The sequence below is a fragment of the Ceratotherium simum genome, chromosome 32, assembly GCF_057802395.1.
Source record: "Ceratotherium simum simum isolate JZ-2026a chromosome 32, ASM5780239v1, whole genome shotgun sequence".
Taxonomy (NCBI): Eukaryota; Metazoa; Chordata; class Mammalia; order Perissodactyla; family Rhinocerotidae; genus Ceratotherium; species Ceratotherium simum.
This window is the reverse complement of record NC_141931.1, coordinates 10919758-10940188: the sequence shown is the minus strand read 5'-3', so window position 1 is coordinate 10940188 and position 20431 is coordinate 10919758. Positions and strand designations below refer to the sequence as shown.

Below are 20431 nucleotides of genomic sequence, written 5' to 3'. Positions count from 1 at the left end.
TTAGATTCTGTGTTCGTATTTCAGTTCTTTATTCTACCCTATTCCACTGGTTATGGTATAACATATATCATAGTAATCATATACTATATATTAAGGTTCTAGGAGGCATATATGAAATAAACGGACTATAAAGACATTTCTATGCTGGGTGACTTTTAAAAGTCACGATTCATAAAACAAAAGATATTCACTAGGAACTATAAAGGAGACTCTAATAAGTACTTCAAGTAGAATCTGATCAGAACTAATTAGTGAGCATCTTTATTTTTATTTTATTTTTATTTTTTTGTGAGGAAGATTAGCCTTGAGCTAACATCTGTTGCCAATCCTACTCCTTTTTGCTGAGGAAGATTGGCCCCGGGCTAACACCCATGCCCATCTTCCTCTGTTTTATATGGGATGTCACCACAGTGTGGCTTGACAAGGAGTGTGTCGGTGCATGCCCGGGATCCGAACCTGCGAACCCTGGGCCGCCATAGTGGAACGCACGCACTTAACCGCTACAACACTGGGATGGCCCCAGTGAGCATCTTTATTTTTAATGAATAAACAAAATGGTTTATTTTAATCATTCTTCTAAATCTATATGTATATAGGATTACATAGATTTTTATTTTATGTTTTAGCCAATTTCTCTCCTTAATAACCTAACTGACTTTTTGATTTATTCCTGTACTTAGTAGTAACTAGGAAGAAATATTAACAGATACAGCTAGCATACTTTTTATTACTCCAATATAATCTGATTATATTGATTCTATTAAGTAGAAAGAAAATATGAGGCCATTATTCTGGTAAGATCTCACAGGCCTATGAAATACAGTCACAGGTTGTAGGGTTTTTTATGGTTTAAAAAAATCATAAAACAATCATTAGTCCTCAGATATTTTCTATAAAATATCTAGATAATGTATAAGGTTCCATCTACGGTAAAGTTCTATTCTCTGAGCTTGGCCTTAAGGGTTCAGATGTAAATATGAGTACAATTTAGTTTAAGATTCCCCACAATGTTTACAACTTGAATATATCATATTTATAAAAAATATAAGTTATGTAGAACGTTTTTTTTAAAGCTGATTCTGATAGTGCCACCTGACAGTCCAATAGCTCAACAGCTTAACTTTCTCTAGAAAAGGAAAACTCTGAAATATTACTCAAAGAGAAGCACATTATATTGTAAAATTATAAGAACTCTTCATGAACCTATGGGGTAACAGACCGAGAAAGAGTGGGCCTTGGCTTCAGAGCAAGGCCCCCGCATAACCCAACTCCAGTGGGTGCTCCCCACAATGCGTTCTATAATGGTGCCCTCTGGAGATGTGGTCTGTGATGAGGCTCAATAAGGGAAGCCAAGTCCTGGGCTCTACTGCTTATTAATTTCTCTAGAGCTTAATTTCTCATTTATTAAATGATTATAATACTCCTGTTTGTAGATTATATCTTAGAGCTGCCTAGTAATTATGCTGAGAACTTTGTTTTGGTTTTGCTATACATTTAACCATCATCTCAAAGTTATCATTAACCTATTATTTCAACAAATATTTATTGAGTGCCTTCTATATGCCTGGCAGTGTTCTAGGTATTCAGGATACAGAAACGAGCAAAAGATCTAAAATCCTGGCTTTCATGCAGCTTATGTGTTAGCTCTCCAGAGAAACATAAGAAACAAAAAATGCAAAACATGTCAAGTGGAAACAAGTGATAAGAAGATAAATAAAGTAGCTTAAGGAGCTAGGGAATGTCAGGGTCTGTGTCTACGTGGGCTACCTTCTGTAGAGAGGCTAGTCAGGAAAGGCTGCTTTGATAAATCAGGAAATATTTGAGCAGAAACCCAAACGTAGTGAGGGAGACAGTCTTGCGAATATCTGTGCAATGTGTTCCAGGGCTGGGAAGTGGCGGTGCCAGGGCCCTGAGGCAGGGCATGCCTGGCACATTCCAGGACCGCAAGGAGGCTGGCGTGGCTGAAGCTGGGATGCACACACGTGGAAGACAGCAGATGGGGTCAGAGAGGTGGAGTGGTGTTGAGGGGCAGATAATGGCAGACCTTGCAGGCCACGATAGGATTTTGAATTCTATTCTGGGTGACATGGGAAGTACACAGCATTCTGGTCAGTGAGTGGCATGATCTGATTTATATTTTTAAAACATCACACTGGCTGTTTTGTGGAGAATACACCCGGGGTGTGGGGGAGCAGACTAATGACTCAGTAAACGTGACAGCTGTTAGACTGGGGCGCATGCTTGTAACTTAAGTCATTTTTCCAAATCTATTCCAAGATGTACTCTGAGACAAAGTAATTTGGCAATGAAGAGGTCTTTTGGTTCAGCTCAAGTTAAATTTACAAGGAAACAAGCTTTAGAAAGTAAGAAGCACTGTTTAAAAGACAGGTTGATTACTAATTAGTAAAACTGTTCCCCTCTTGGCCTTTGATTCAGATGAATCACCAACTAGGTAGAATTTAGTTTCCTGAGTCTCTTGGCCCCAGATGGTGGGAATCTGTTTCATCAAAATAAAAATTAAAAATGGGTATTGAGTACAAAAAGTTTAAAAAAAAAGAAAAATTACAACTAGAAATAATTTTTGAGGGTGTAAGCTTATGACTCCGGTTTTAGCTCAGTGGAGGAAATTCAGAACAAATGATTTAAAATCGCAGTGTAAAATTTCTGTGCCTGCTGAACTAGAAATACTTTGCTGAGCAGATCTGTTAAATATTCGACGTGACCCCCAATGACTATGAATGAGCTCACCTATAAATGGGATGGATGCCAAGGAATCGCCCGGTGGACTGGTACTCGAGGCCTTCCTTTCCTCCATTCTTTTTATGTGGACCTCTCGACGCGCATCATTGGGCAGCCAGCAGGTAGTGTCTGACCCTGTCTCCTGGTCATTTACTGCCAAGATGTAAGACTGATGCCTTAAAGGCTGCGGTGTCTGGCGACCAGATGGAGGTTTTTCTCTTAGGACGACAGTTTCTTTATTATCTATAGTATTCGACTGCTGAATTTCAGCCTCTTGTAAATTTGCATCTTGATTCCTTTGAGTGACAGGTGATTCTAAATCGGAAGTGCCAAGGTTCTCACTCATCTGAGGGACAGGCTTAACAGAAGCTCCAGATGAAGAGGGGGGCTTCCCAGTCTCCACCTGATGATCGGGGGCACTTTCAGTTCTTAACCATGTCTGCTGATTCAATAGACTGTTTTGATGTAAGTGATTTATTGGTCTTTGGTCTTTGATAGCAACAAACGTGTTCTGGCTAAAGGATGGTTTTGTGACGGGCGTAGAAGGCGCTTTCAGAGAATTACTTCTGACTTTCACAAGAGGTGACCTGTCTTGTGAAACACCTCTAGGCAGTGACATTCCACAAGTAGTTTGAAAGTTTCTGTTTGACTGCAGTGTCTTTAGATCCGACGGAATTTTTTTAAACTGAGACCCAGCTCCCACTCCTCTGCCACTCATCCGCCTATTATCAGAATTAGCAACACTTGGAGCCACAGTAAAATTCGACCCTCGGAAAGATTTATGAATTTCTTGCTGCCTGGGTCTTTCATAAATACCTCGGCGATCATCCTGCTCAGTAAACCCACTCCACTTATAAGTCTGTTTTCGTTCTCCATTTGAATCAGGTATTTGACTTTCAGAATTGACATTTTCTAAGGTGTCACCCTGTCCCTCAATATAATCCCATGAACGAGTTCTATGATTACTAAAACTAACAGATGGGGACGTCAGTGCTCCTTGAGATGCACTTCTTGGACAATACTTCATTAACACAGAATCCTCCAGCCTCTCCTGGGACACACTGCGTTGCCGAATCTGGACAGACTGGGGCACTCGATCATGAGAGGTGCTTCGGCGTCGTACCTGCAAAGTAGTGCGGCTGGGTACCACCTGGTTATAATCTGCTGTGCTCTGAGATGCTGCTCTTAAACTATCTAATCTTTCTTGAATTGTCCGACAACCTATGTGCAACCGTCTGTTATCAATATACTCCTTGTAAGTTTTATAGTTTTTCCAGTCTATGTGCTGATGGGAGTTTGGAGAATAGTGATTAACAGACACAGAAGGAGAATCCACAGCTTGAGATCTATTGCTTGAGATTCCTTCTGAATGTCCACTGTAATTGCCAGATTTAAGCAAAATTCCAGAAGGTTCCAACAATCTGGAGCCTGTAGTCTGATGAATTAGATGGGCCGTGGGAATTGATGACGATGGTGATGTGGTTCTTGACACTGTTTTTAAGGAGGTCTGCTCGTTTATGCCATACCTCACTTCTTCAGTTCTGTGTGAAGGAACCGTATGGTTGTTTCTACTAGTTAATAAATCTACAACCTTCTCAGAAGGTACAATGACAGTCCTTACACTCTCATTGCAAACACACACTGCTGTGTTTGACTTTGCAATGTCTGTTGGTGATGGAGGCACTTGTATTTCCATTCTATAGGCCCTGCCAGGTTGCGTCAGTACTGGTGTACTGGTTTGCTGTTTGCTCGATGATGAGTCTGGAGGAGATATGTCAACTGGCTGTGCCATGGCTGAAGAGGCAGATGGCAGCCAGGGATAGCAAATTGGTGGAGGTTCAGGAATATTGCGGGCATTGCCACTGTAGGCTTCATTGCCTTTCAGGTAGGCATCTTGAGAATACGCCTACACAGAAATGAGAGAAAAGTGTCATTTGAAATTCATAAAAAGAATAGTAATTTCCACCCTTGCAGTACACTGTTTTTTTTTACTGTGCCCTATCCTGTTCCTGAGTGACATTCACTAAAGCATGCATACAAACACAAGGCACTCCACAAGTTTAGAAAGGGGCTAGTCTCTCAGAAATCAAATAAATCGTAGAATTTGCAACAAATACAAATTACAATTGCTTATTTTCTCAAAAGATCTGAAACACACCAAATTTTTCCCCCACCAATTAGCTATAGCCATGTTGCTTCTAAAATTTTTCCCATTCAAGTTTTATGATTTTCCAGCAGTCGACAGGTTAAATGGCTGCCTGATAAATCTCAGCAAAAGACGCTGATCTTTTGCCAGAGTGGAGGTGAAAATATTAAAAATCTTAATCAAACATATTTTTGTTTTAAGCACTACTGCTATCATAATTAATTGAACAGTATCTATCATGTCAATTAATGATTACTGAGGCCCTAAAAATAATACATTTTGATAAATTAAGTCCTTTGACACCCATGCTAAGTATTTTAATATCTAAAAGGAGAGGAATATGCATGTTTGAGAAATTAAGAACATATATTAAAGGCATAAGGTATGAAAAAGGGTTAATTTACCTTTCTGTATATAATTTATATATTTTATCTTAAGCTAATGCAAAATTACATTGTACGAATTTATTTGGTCTCTTTTATTCATTATAAGGAGACATCTCTCTGTTACTAACAGGCAGGCATGCAGCTCAAATGATTTTTTATTCATTATTTATGAAATTATCTAGCAATATTTTTAAAAACTTAAGAATAATTGAAATTAAATACAGCGACTGTACAAAACAGAGCTAACTGATGTAACTCAGGACTGGGTTCAGTGTCAGAGACAGTTAGGTGTGGTATCACATTACACATCCTCCCCTAATGAAAACAAGCTTAATTCACGACTATCATCATATCCTGTCTTTGCATTACACAGCTTGCAAAGCTCAAGAGCAGCCACAAACATAACAGCAAAGTGCTAGGGAAAGAGAGAGGGTGAGGTCCTTACAAAAAAAAACAGATGCAGATAAATATTATGTTTTAACACCAGTTATGTACAGGATATAAAAGCAACCCAACGTAAAAATAAAAAATAAAGAAAACCATATATCACAACATTCTGCAAATTAGTAAGATTAACATTATGGAGGGGTTTCACTAGCAAACTTAACAGTTTTAACAGATTGGCTTATTACTCTACAAAACAGGACTTAAAAAAGCAAGCAAACGGCTTCTGTGCATTTCTTACCAGAGCTGTGACATCCTTTGTAAATTGTAGCTAGCAGAAAATAGGAAAACATAGTAGAAGCTGCTTACTGATATAAAGACAGAATCATGTTGTCATATTGATGCTGGAAACAGCAAGCTAAAAATACATCTATACTGATTTCTCTGGAAGGTACCAAGAGAGGTAAAGGGCAGTGAAGCATAAAGAATAACTTCAGTATCCTTTTGAGCATCTTTTTCTCAGGCTTTTATCTGGTTCTTATTTGATTTCTCTATTATTCTTGAAAGCAAAATATATCTGGTGACATGCTCTCCTAACAGATATTTTCTTCAATATGCACTGCTGTCTGATAATGTGCTACAAAGCTTCCCTTCCACAAGAGCAACATTAACATCTCTCATTTCCCCTGAGCTGCTTCCAGATGACGAAACGAATGCTCTATTATGCATTTAAAATAGTACAACCTCCTCCTTCCTGTGTAAATCAGAGCCTACCCACAAGCTGTCAGCTGACTGCAGGTGCCTTCCACTACGATTTGGGAAAAAAGAATGACTTTTATTAAATAAGTTTCACTCGAAAACCAAGACCTTTCAACACTGTACCTTTTGTCCTGTTTTATTAGTTTATGAAAATAACTGCTGAAAAGACATAAAAAACATTACTTCCAGAGTAATTCTTTTTAACTTATAATAAATATTATAGAACATAAACCAGAAGGCAGTGAGAAGTTAAAGCCAAGTAGATAAAAGAAAGCATGAGCGCCATAAAATTTTTAAGGCATGAATATATCAATCAAAATATATATTTTGAGTATGTACCACTGACATAAGAAGCCTATCTTTTTAATGCTGAGTAAGTCACACCAATACTTTTCCACGACAGGAAAACTGTCTGGATGAGTGAACTCTCTGGTACAGTATTTCCCGCAGCATATTTGTGCAATTTTATTATGCATCACCTGAAAAGGGGGGGTGCAGAGTGTTCTCTGTGGTGAGTGATATAAGGAAGGAGTGGTTGGTAGGCTTCTTGACTTCTAAAAACTTCTGTTACGTTAACGTACAATGTAAAACTCAAAGGGAAATTACAAACTTATTTGGCCATGGAACCCATTTTTTTCCAGAGGTGTTAACATGACTAGAATTTCTGCTGGGAATGCTGTTCTAGAACTAATAATTTAGAGATGCATCCTTTATTCAGATTTGGGGAGGAATATTATCTTTTAATAATAGAAGTATATAACCAGAACTATTAAGTTACTTGAGAACTATTTGACATACTGCAGACATCTCTAAGATTCCTATATAGAAACTCTAAATACTAAATAGTCTATATTCATGGGTCCCCACTTCTGGGTAAAGTTATGGCAAGGAGTCCTTAAATACATACACATGGACCATGCATTAACAGTGGACTGACTAAATAGAATGCCTTACCCATACAGTACTATTGTCTAATGTAAGCAGATATAGTTGAGAGAAATAAAATATAAATTTATTCAAGAGCATTACTGAATTTGTTTATCTATCTATCTATCTGTATATTTAAAAGTTCCTCATTTTCATAAAGTTGGGGAACCAATACCACTCAATTAACATCCATGGGGAAATTAGCAGTGCCCTAAGGTCACCGTAGCTTAGTATGTGTTCCAGGTAGGGCATGGACACACCTGGGAATTAGTCTATGGGAATAAACTTCTATGGCTATTCTGAGAGGAATGGGATAGACACAAATTAGCTCCAGAATTAAGTTTAGGGAAGTAAATTAGAAATAGACCATCTGCATTTTAAGGAATCCTCTTCTCCCGTGATGACTTTAAAGCGTTCCACGAGAAAACAAACTGCCTACTAAGGAAGGCTACAGACTCCTTCAAGGAGGAAGGTATTCATCAGGGCTTAGGCAAACACTGGAGTGGAGCAACTGGAATAGATTACAAAGTGCAACCCTTGGAGATGAACACGGACCCCATTGATAAGGTTTTATATTTTGGGAACAGAACTAAAAACTATAACTTGCTCACAGCTGTGCCCATGGCATGATTTCTCTTGAGTGCTTGGTTAAAAAGCCCCAAATTGGAGATCTTTGAATTGTCAGTGGGCACCACTTAAACAGCATAAAATGCCATTTAAACAAAGTAATCTATACATAATGATGCCAATTTATAATTCTTACATAATGATGTCAAAGTCATCTGGTATTAATAAGTTTGTCTGAAATGATATGGCCTAGAAATTTTTGAAATCAATGTCTTAGAATTGTATATTTGGCTCTTAATAATTTTGATTTTTACGTTTGTTTTAAGCCCAAATGGAAACTTCACAATATATGCTGATGGGGCCGGCCCCGTGGCTTAGCGGTTAAGTGAGTGCGCTCCGCTACTGGCGGCCCGGGTTCGGATCCTGGGCGCGCACCAACGCACTGCTTCTCCGGCCAAGCTGAGGCCACGTCCCACATACAGCAACTAGAAGGATGTGCAACTGTGACATACAACTATCTACTGGGGCTTTGGGGAAAAAAAGGAGGAGGCTTGGCAATAGATGTTAGCTCAAAGCCAGTCTTCCTCAGCAAAAAGAGGAGGATTAGCATGGATGTTAGCTCAGGGCTGATCTTCCTCACACACAAAAAAGAACAATATATGCTGATCTTTTGATGGAATTGGACGACACTTAAATTTTTCCCAATTGACTAGCTCTTGTCAATTCAATAGGATATAACAAAAAATGTTAGCCATTTTTTTCCATTTAGCCCTTTTACATAACATTCCACATTCTTTCTTGAATTTCCTTTACCCTTGTACTTAACTTTTATATTTTATAGTAGTTTAGTAGTTTAAAGCTTTATATTTTAAAATTAAAAGCCATACCTAATGAGAATAGAATAGAAGCAGCCTTATTATGCCTATAGATCCACAAAGTTCTTAAAAAGGGAAGTGGGAGGCAGAAAAAGTAAGGAAAGAAAAATGACCCACAGAATTCTTCATTTGGAATTAGAATTGTAAAGAGCATATTAAATAAAATTTAATATTAACCCTCTGGACCTTGATTATATGTACAGTGCCTAACAGTAACTAAATAATCCTAAAATAGTCTTTCAGTTTAGTTTTAGTAGAGTTGCATAAAAATCGCTATTACCATATGTATGATGTTTACACTATTAAATGGTAAAAAAAAAAAAAAAAAACCTACAGAATAAATAAGATTAAAATCCCTGCCTACCATTTCACCTTTTAACAGGCTGACCTGTTATCTTAATGCCATTATCTATGATAAAAGTGAAAGTAACCATATGTCTGTTTGTACAGTAAATACATGCCAAACACCCCACAGTGGGGCATGGGAGAAGGGGCTGCTGTAAATGGGGAGGGACTTTTATTTATTTTATACTTTTCTAAAATACTTGAAACTTTTCTAACAAGCATGTACTATTCTTATAATTACTTAAAAACTGATTTTTAAAAAGAAGAAAGTATGAAAGAACCCTCCAGAATTCCTACTCTTGCTTCTCTTACTCTAGGCAGGACCACCTTGATCCACACTTGACAAACGGATATCTAATTTTAAGTAGAACATTATGCTGATTATGGAACGTATGAAATGATTCTTTTGAATGTAATTCTAATAAACCCAAAGAAAAACTTGGGTTAAATTACATTTTTCAATTTATATCACATTTTCATGGAGTGGCAAATAGAGTGTGGACTCAGAGCCCAGAGATGTGAGTTAGAATAAAGGTCTGACACTAACTAGCAGTGTGACTATGGTAAGCTACTTAAACTCCTCATCAGTACCAAATGGCAGTATAGGACTGTGGTTTAGAGTACAGCCTTTAGTCTCAGACCTGCATGGATCACACTAGAAAAGTTGTTTAACCTTGCTATGTTTAACACAGAACAGCACAAAGTAGGCTCAAAATGCCCCACTCAAACATTAGACACACCCAAGAATCTCCACAGCTATCAGAACCAATCAACTTAAAATTTAATTTTGAGTCCATTGAGCCAAATGCTTAACAAAATATCTTGAAGCATCCACTGAGAAGAATGCCTGGAGCTAGTTCTCCCATCATCAGTCCATTCAAGGAAGTATTTTCTCCGGTCAGCATCACTGTTTGGGTGATGTGACGGGTGGTGGCTACTTCATTCATATACAGACAACATTTGAGAGGCTAAAAAAACCATTCTGTTGTCTTGAAAATGAAACAGGAAATGCTTTTTATTTTATAATGATACCTTAAAAATATAAATCTAAGATAGCACCGTCTAAAACATCATTATAAAATACTGTGAAAATGACTAAATGAATGGAATATTACTCATATTGTTGATCTAGAAAATATATATTGGTTTAAAAAATGAGGCTGCCAAGCACAGGAGTACTATTACCAGCACTAGTTTAAAAATGCAATGAATTATTCTTAACTTTACTTCATGTTTTTCGACATGCTATCAGGGTCATCTATAAATTATGAAATTTATTACATACCTGTCTTTACATGAGTAAAGTTTTAAACTAAATAAATTTTCTATGCCACCTCTCAAAGCTAAGCTGAGCACTTCTAGAACAATTTGGTCCATACATCACTTCAGGAAACAAAACCCCACGGATGCTCAATCCCGCTGTTGCCCAGGCAAATATATATAAATGCTGATAGGCTTTCCCTTGGGTAAATAACTTTTCCAGTGGCTGTAAAAATGTTCATGTATACTTTTCTTGACAATGAATATTGAACCTAACAGGGACAAATTCATCTTTAAAAGCATATATTGTGGGTAACAGATTTAAGACCAAGATAAATACTTCTGAAAGCCCATGATAGAACATTTTAGCTCTAGAAGCTGTTACAGAAGTATTTCTACATATGGTTTTTTAAATCCTAGATTCTCTTTGTGTTTTATAATAGCTTTAAAAATGACATTTGTAGATATTCTAGCTAAAAACATTTATGTAGAAAAGAAGTTGCCACATCCTAATGCCTTTTAGGGAACCATGCATAGTATCCATTAATTAATACACTACTTTGATTTCCTAATGAATTATAGTAGATTCAAATGTGAATTAAGGCTGGGTTTAAAAGTGGGATTTTCTTTTATCATTAAGGGTATGAGCTTTTAATTTCTTATGATTAAAATAATTCAAATAAGGGGCCAGCCCAGTGGCAGAGTGGTTAAGTCCACACACCCCACTTCAGGGGCCCGGGGTTCACAGGTTTGATCCTGGGCACAGACCTACACACGGCTCATCAAGACATGCTGTGGCTGTGTCTCACACACACAACAGAGGAAGACTGGCACAGATGTTAGCTCAGGGCCAATCTTGCTCACCAAAAAAAAAAAAAAATTCAAATAATTTGTTTAAAAATGAACTTTGTTACAATGTAACAGAACCCTTTACTGATGAATCTTAAAGATCTGTGTGCTCATGTCAGCCTAGTGAACCAATTATTCCCTGTGTTTGCAATGCTTTGTATTTTACCTTTATTTAAATGTATTTGTCTTACATAAAATATAACAAGACAGATTAATTAACCTAATTTTCCACTGATCACATCATTAGAAAGTTATTCCTTCCACTGATGCTGCTCTTCACCAATCACACAGCAGGCTATGATGGTGATTCTGCCTCTGATTCCTTCCCTAGGAATTTAGTACAATGCCAGCCATTCTGTGAAATGAGCACTTTTCCAAACAGCATCCAACCGGTGCCTTCACCTCGGCAAGGAAAGAGTCCACTGAAGATGAGAAAACAGTTCCATCTGGAAGTCCATCTGTCTTTGAGTCATCAGACTGCAAGAAGGATTCAAGGAAAGCCTTCCCTACCATCTCTGCATCATCTCCTAGTCCTCTAAGTGGAGCACTAGATGCGAATCCCCTATCTATTTCTAATCCAGTGACTTCCGTTGCCTTCAATGGTTACGTCTGCTACTGTCTCACTGTGCTGAATCATCAGGGTAGGAACTCCCCAACTAGCTCCATGTGCCTAGGAAAACTACCGTGCATAGTGCACCTTCCTTGTTAAGACTCCCCAACCCCAACAGAACTGTGCACTTAAGAAGAGTAATCTGCTATCAGTAAAAAGCCATTCCTAAATAAAATCAACACGCATTGAAAAAACAAGGTTGATCTCCATAGATTTCAGCTGATTATATGTTACACGTCAGTGCATAAACTGAATCATTACTATCAGCTTTAGTGATAGTCTGTAAAAAAATGTTTAGAGAAGAGTATTTAGGACTTTTGTTGAGCTAGGTTCAAACTAATAACGTCTTACAAATGAATAACATTACCATTTCCATTCCCATCACAAAGATTCCATAAGTTCCCTATTTTTCTTGAATAAGAAAAAACCCAACTATTCACTAAAAGAAATTAAAAAACACACAAACTTCCATGGCCACTGCCATTTCCTAGATCTAACTGTCAGCTTTCAGAGTGTTGCTTAAATGGTTTTGCTCATGCTGTTTTATTCTACTGAAGTGCAAAGTCAATTGAGGAAAAGTATTATTTTGTTGAATGAAATTTATCTATTTTATCATCTTTTTACTCTCAGCAATATTTAAGCTTAATAAAGGAGTTAAGGATTCCATTCAATTTATTTTCCTCCTAAAACTAAGAAAAATATTTTAGACTAAATGCTCAAGTTTTCAACAATATAGTTTCATTTCCTCTCTAAAGCCCTAATGTGTTTTTCCCCTAAGTTGTAGACTCCATTCATTGTGAACATTACTTACAATGGAATGAATTGACACTGTTAACAAAACTGCTTGATAAGTTAATTTACAAACAGTAATACTTATTGGAAAATTAAGAAATGGCTTCCATAAAATTTCTGTCCTTGTATTAACAAAAAAAAGATTCTAATTCCTCGGGATATGCACTTGTACTCTAAGCTTTGGCTTTCGGTCAAAGGACTACCTAGAATGCAACACTGGGGCAAACTCTTCAGAAACTTCATTCCAAATGACAAAAATAAGAGTTCGCTGTGGAATCAATAAAAAATTCTCATGTCACTTAAATGCAAAAAATTGACAATGATTTTTTTAGGGGGTAAGATGTAGAGAATTCCAGACTCTGCTAAATGAACCAGAGGATTTGGGGTCTTTTTTCTAGATTCTTTTTTCTTTTTACTCAATCCATCTCCATTTTTAAAGGATTTTCATTAACATCCATGACTATAAAACAATTCGTATTTGAATAAATAAAACTTACCACTTGGAGAATGTCTTCATCTTTTGGCATAACACTAAGTTCCAATGTTGTGTCACTGAAATTGAATATACATACACTATTTTAGGAGAAGTGGAAGTGTATAAAAAAGACATAAAGGAAAAATAGTTAACTCAGAAGTATTTTTCAAGTTGCTTAAGAGCTCGATTTTTGTTTTTTTAAAATCTTTACTTTTCAAATCCAAATCATTAAAATGAAAAGAAGTCACTTATATATATATAAGCTAATTATTCATGAAAGAGGGCACCATGCCACATGTTTGAGCTATTCATCATCAGTCAAGTCTTCTTTATAACATTTCTAATGTTTCTCATTTAGAAATATAAAGTATATTACTTATTAAATAGTCCTGGAACAAAACTCATCAGTATATAATTACTTACATAATTACTTCAGGTCACAGGACAAATTACAAATTTTTACCACATATTCTATTTATCAAGTTAAAAATACTTTAACATAAAAATAACCAAAGAACCCTCAAATTTAACATTTTAAGCAATATTAAACATCCCAATTTTGAAACATACCCTGTTGGCCTCAGAGGTGAAGAAAATCAGAGTTTACCATCACAACTATCAAAATGCCTCCTTATTTTAAAAAACTATATAGCATCTCAACCATTTGTTTTCTTCTCTATGATTTAATTTTAGAGCCTTTATAGGAACAGCTCAAAGTCTTATTTTATTTTGGCACTGTAAATTTCTTGTTAAAAATAACAGAGAAGTTTCTCTAGGCTTAAAAAAGTTCAAAAGGGTAAATTATACCTAGTCCTGTGATCTGCAACTACATTTAGATAAGGCTAGGATGGTGGTGCTGTTCCCAACCAGTGCTTTAATACCTAATCTAACAATGTCAGATCAATTCTCCCCCAACACAATCAAGAGATTAAGAAACAATCAAACAACAAAAAAAGGAAACAAAATCTAATAATTCACTGGTGTCTCTTTTTGACAGACTGGAACCCTTATTTTTAGGTTCATAAATGCTGAGAGAATAATAAACCAATAAGAACCACAGGTTCAAATAAATTTAACTAGTAAAATACGTAGGTACTTGTATTTCATTATGTAGAGTTGGTATAAAATACATACTGATGTTTAGATAAATTCTTCTGCAAGGATACATTTTTACATTAATACACTGCAGAATCTCAATGGCTTTGTGCTGTATTATCCATTTGCTACCAACTGCAGACAAAAGGAACACAATTTTTTAAAAGAAAATAAGATCATGAAAAAACAGTATTTCTCTACTTTTCAAATTGCTTTATTGGCTGAAAAATTAAGACTGTCACTCCAAAGTGTTATGACTCTGAAAGAGGAACTGCACTGGTAACAAAAACATTAACGTGGATTTTGAGGAAAACAAAGATTAAGTTATGGTTACTTGGAAAAATAATATTAAAGAAGAGCTGTTAGCAAATATACTCAAGATCCTTAAATTACAGGCTGACAAAACATATTAATATACTTATGATGATCTAAATTATTTTAAGGAAAAAAATTGGGGCTGGATCCCCCTACTGCCACTGGAGAGGCTTTCAATTCTTCAGCTGTCCCCAAGTCTCCTCAATACTTTAAGACCAAACAGGTACCACGGTCAGGAACGCCCAGAATCCAACATTAGAGGCAAGGTTTAAGATTTGCTTTCTCTAAGAATGTCATTAAATATTAAAACAGTAAAGAGAACACCCTGAGATCAATAAATCATGATCACATCATTTAATTGTAAAAATGACAATGGATTAGAGCATTAGTGTAAATCATTTAGATTACAGCATGAACTGCTTTAGACATAGTTAGAGGAGTTTGATAAAAATCTTTGGAAAATAAAGAACAATTTAATTATAGACAGGTAGGTATGGCTAATATAAAGCAACAGACAATTAAAAGTTACTATATTTGAATCTGGGAAGAACCTCTTACAATAGTGATGATCTGGAAATTGGACCCCAGATTCATGGCCTACTCTTGACAAAAATTCAATATGGTAACCTCTTTGGCTTTCAATTTCTTTATTTGTAATTTAAAAAAAATTTCTAGGGGTGTGATATAGAGAAAGCCAACAGGACTAAATTAACTTTGAGGTCCCATAGATAGTCACTCTATAAATATTTATTTAGCTTTAGAACTAAAAATTCTATCATTCTATAGAATGTAAGCAGACAAATGGATTAAAAGAAAACTTTTTGCTGCCTTGGTTAAAACAAACGAATAAATTTGAGCCAAGAATATTATTCAACAAGCTATTTAAAGATAACTTATCTTGGTAAGAGGCTTTCAAACAAATTATATTTGCATTCATTTATATATTTATTATAAATAAATTATACATTTGTCAAAAGTGGGAAACTTACAGCAAATCTCAACTGTGTGCCTCTTCAATTCTGAAAAGATTTTAATCACAAATCTGCTAAATTTGCCAAAGCGAAGTCACCAACTAAGCTATTCTCAGTTCATTCTTGGCAACACTCAAATGCGTTATCACTTTAAGGGAAAGTTTTACATCTGCACATCACACCAACTCCATATAGGAGGACAATACTGTATTAAATCTACCTGCTCCACTGATTTATAAAACCCATCTTTGGACAAAATTAATCATATTTCAAGACTCTTACCTGTTCTGAATTAAAGCAATTACTTGGGAATAGGTCTTTCCAATAACACTTTCTCCATTGACGTTTATAATTCGGTCACCTTCAGAGAGGAATACAAGAACCGCGTGAGGAATTCCTAAAGAAAGTCACTTCTGAATACTTTTGAAATATTTCTTGAGTAATGTTCTCATTTTTGATATATCCTTGCTCATTATCTTTTAAAGTGTCTTTTATAAAAATGAACTTTAATTTTCATACATCCAGCCTCTTACGAAATATAGCCATGTTTTAAAGGAGTCCCAGTCATTGATGAATTTAGAAGCCTCAAAAGATATAGTCACCAAGTGACCACAGCTGTATTATTTGTGCCCCATCAACTGCTTTCTCAGTTGCAGAACTACTAGTATTCCTCCACTTACCCTGTTTTTTTTTGATGGAGAAACACTATTCAACAGGCTGAAACAATTGATTGTTTTTATTACCTCAGGGTCCTCTAATTTTAGTCCAGCTGATTTCCTTGTAATAGTCTCCCAATCTATTTAGTTGATTCATTAGTGCTATATTACAGAACTTAAGTATGGGTATGCACATGGTTTTGACTTGATATATATTAACTTGTTCTTCCTTTTAATGGGGAGAAGGACATTTGGCTTACTCAGAAAAACTCAGAGGAACAGAAAGGAAAAGAATGGGAGAGAAAGGATGGGGGGAAAAGGAAAACAGAAAAAAACGCACTTTTTGTGTGCTTATCACAGCATCTCCACTTCACCTTCCCAAACTTGTGAGGCTTAGAATATGATAGATGATACACTCCAGGTAATGGAATCCCACATTAATATACATATTATACATATTAATGAAACTAGGCTTATTTTAAGTATGGTTGAAAAGACAATTAATTAAAGTAAGTAATAAATTAACAGTGCATCCTAAGTAATCTTAGCAATGACACTCATGACTTAACAATATTTGTAGCTGAAAAGACATTTTATTCAAAAGGCAGTAAAAGAGTTTTTCACTAATTCCCATTTAAAATTATTTCATGTTTAAAAAAAGAGAAAAGAGTAACTATTTTAATGTGTGCATTAATCTAAAAGCAATCTCTACTTAGTTTTTTTTTTTTGTGAGGAAGATCAGCCCTGAGCTAACATCCATGCTAATCCTCCTCTTTTTGCTGAGGAAGACTGGCTCTGAGCTAACATCTATTGCCAATCCTCCTCCTTTTTTTCCCCAAAGCCCCAGTAGATAGTTGTACGTAATAGTTGCACATCCTTCTAGTTGCTGTATGTGGGACGTGGCCTCAGAATGGCCGGAGAAGCGGTGCTTCGGTGTGCGCCCGGGGTCTAAACCCGGGCCGCCAGTAGCGGAGCACGTGCACTTAACCACTAAGCCAGGGGGCCGGCCCTCTACTTAGTTTTTATTAACATCACAAATCACAAAGTATTTTAGAACAAATAGCCACCAGACCACATCCACTGATACCTACAGATGAAGCTGCACCTAAGCCACTCTTTGAGATGCAAATTAATTAATTCACCTCTGGCAGATGAGCCATTTCTAGAAATTGGAGATCCAAGAAGATTAAGATTATTTCAATTATCAATAAATATTGTCATTATTTTGCTATTTTGTAATCCTTTGTCAAAATTAGCTGTATGCAAAACAGTTTATTTAAAAGGGCCTCCAAGAGTCCACTGAGTGGTAACTGAAAGTGTCCATAATCTATAATTTATGTTATTTCTGTTCAAACCCATCCATCTGAGTATCAAAAGACATATGACCAATTAAATCTCAAAAAAAGTAGTAATAGATGTGAAGAAAAAGGAAAAACATACACAAGGACAGATAAGGAAAAAATATAGAAAATGAAATGTGGAAGAAGGAAGAAATGGAGCGAAATAGAAATGAAAAAGTGTCGTTGAACGAGTGTCAGCACCTGTGCATAATCCTGCTTCGAAAGCAGGCCCTCCTTCTTTAACTTGTTTAACAAAGATGGTGTCCATTGGTTCCAAGCGGTTTCTTTGTTTTCCTGTGGGAGAGAAAAAGCCCAAGGCATGATTTACTTCACAATATTTCATTAAAATACCAACATATAAGATGATATTTAATTGAGACAATTAAGCAAAGATGTTTAACGAAGTGTCAAATACATATCCTGAATTTGGATGCTAAAATCATAACTTAGGGGTTTTCATTAAATCAGACATTTATTTTGCTTCTTCCATAACACAACAACAACCACAACAACAGTAACAGTTTCCATTTACTCGGTACATTCTGTTTGTAAATTACTACACTAACTATTCTACATACCTGAGAGCTACTTTCCATAGAAAGTAAGTATTACTACCACCATTGCATAAAAGAGGAAACCGAGGCTCAGAGAGATTAAACAAAGTCCCCAAGGTCACATAAACTAGATTACACAGGCGGTGCTCATTGAATTGTGCTAAGTTTTAAGTTATAATGATCAATAAGACACAGTCCTTTTCCTTCTCATAGGAGAGAGACATACAAAGAATGACCCTATAGTATAAAAACAATCAGAGACAAATAGAGCATACAGCCACGGCACTGAAGAGCGCCTGGTCAATTCTGTAAGTCAGGTGTTTCACAAACTGCTGTCCGTGGATCATCTGCATTAACATCTAAGGTGCTTGCTAAGTACCAATGTTCTGCGGTCCAATCAGAAACCTGCTTTGTCAACAAGTTTCTCAGGCGATCCTTAGACACACTAACACGTGCGAACAACTAACAGTTTCAGTAAAATAGAAGTCAAGGAAAGATTCGCAGAGGAGAGGACATTTAGGCTAAGTGATAAGCACCATGATAAGTACTATGGGGGGACAAAAAGGTAGACAGGGTTCTCAAAGTGTGGTCTCCAGACCAGCAGCATTAGGATCAGCAGGGAATGTGTCAGAAATGCAAATTTGTGTGGTGGACCCCACCCCAGATTTAGTGAATCAGAAACTCCGGCGATTGTGAGGCAACTCAAGTTTGAGAACCACTGAAGTAGAAGACAAGGTCTTGACTCTTAGAGAAGACTGTAACTGAGAAAATAAGGCCCATACATGCATGGAGTAATATAACAGTACTTGTTAAATAGCAATGCTGGGCAGAAAGTGATTGAGTGTCACACATAAGGAATTCATTTTTCTATTTCCATATAAAACTGAATTTTTAGCATAGTGTATCATGAAGGTGGCTCAAAAGCAGTTTCCTAGTGAACGAATAGCTATCAGTAGCTCCCTCACATATTTAGCTATTTACTCTGAAGGAAGTCCTCTAAAGCAGTGAATGGCTAACTCAACTACTGAGAAAACAATAGGGTTTAGTGGAAATTGCTCACGTTTTAGAAGCCAGTAGACACGGACTCAAGTCCTTCCTTTGCCACTCGATAGTCCAGTTGCAATTAAGTAAACTTTTTTACTTAAAGAAATTATTACATTTTCTTCTATAATTGTTCTATATTTTTACATTCTTGAAGGGTTTCTACGAAGACTAAATGAGATTAACATGTGAAAGCACTGAGCATAGCACGTAATTGAAGAAATTCCTCAGTCGATGTCTATTTCCACTCTTCCTTGCATACCGCTTAAATGAGGACTAATGTCGTATTTTTATAATTTCAAGAATTAAAAATCCAAAAGGTTATAAAAACACACTTGCAAATTATCTATTATAAATCTGTATTAAATATATATCAGAATATCTTCCCAAAGAAAATTTATAAGCCTTCTCTCTATGTTCAGATGACATGAAAATATTATAAATCCTTTTGTTACTTCTGATTAGTTGTGACAGCCATGACTGCTTTCTCGAGGTTGAGGAGGAAAAAGAGAACTAATATTAGTTAAATTCCTACTATATAGAAGAATGTCCTAATTCTTAAGAGATGTTTGCTAAAGTACTTAGAGACTAATTATAATGCTATATGCAACTTAATTTTCAAATGGGTTTGGGGGAAAAATAAACTAAGATACCCACACACGCAGACACACATATAGATAGATAGATAAAGCAAATATGGCAGCATGTTAATTGCTGAATCAAGATGGACAATATACAGGTACTTTGAAAATTACAATTATTGTAATTATAATTATTATACTTTGAAAATTACAATAAAAAGCTAGGGGAAATTTTCTGTATATGCCAGCCTTTAATTTTCTTCATAGAAGTTATCACTCACAACTTAAAATTATGTTTTTATTTGCTTACATGTTGGTTTTATGTCTCTCCCACTAAAATATTCACTGATATCCCTAGCACTTGGAACAATGCCTGGCACAGAGCAGGCATTCAATAAGTGACTACTCAGTGAATGAATAAATTTATTATGTAGTTTAATTCTCACAACAAGGCTTTGAGATGGGCATTAAGATCCTAATATTGCCATTGTACTGAGGAAGAAATAGAGACTGCATAATTTGCAAAGAGGCAGACTAGGGATTTGAACCCAAGTCTGAATCCACACATGGTGTTCCATGCTGCTTCAAAAGTAACTGAACTACTCAAATTCATTTGTCAAGCCTTACTGAATACAAGTAGATAGTACACTTACAATTAATTTGAAAGGATGCAAATACTTAATTCCAATCAAGTTGGTAATCAGGCTAGGTCCCACTGTGGCCTGATTTACAACATTTACAACAGTTGGCATTAAAGGAAAGCC

General features: G+C 36.1%; 1 protein-coding gene across 5 annotated transcripts in view; it reads right to left on the bottom strand.

Moving 5' to 3' along the window:
* Positions 1-20431, bottom strand: part of ARHGAP21 (Rho GTPase activating protein 21) — a 129138-nt gene that overhangs the window by 32445 nt on the left and 76262 nt on the right. For all 5 annotated transcript variants that reach the window (XM_087420733.1, XM_087420737.1, XM_087420735.1 and 2 more), the window contains exons 5-8: positions 17693-17785; positions 15778-15856; positions 13137-13191; positions 2749-4645 (exon numbers count right to left, since the gene is read on the bottom strand). In XM_087420733.1, coding sequence (XP_087276859.1) covers positions 2749-4645; positions 13137-13191; positions 15778-15856; positions 17693-17785 — 2124 coding nt within the window. The remainder of the gene's footprint in view (positions 1-2748; positions 4646-13136; positions 13192-15777; positions 15857-17692; positions 17786-20431) is intronic.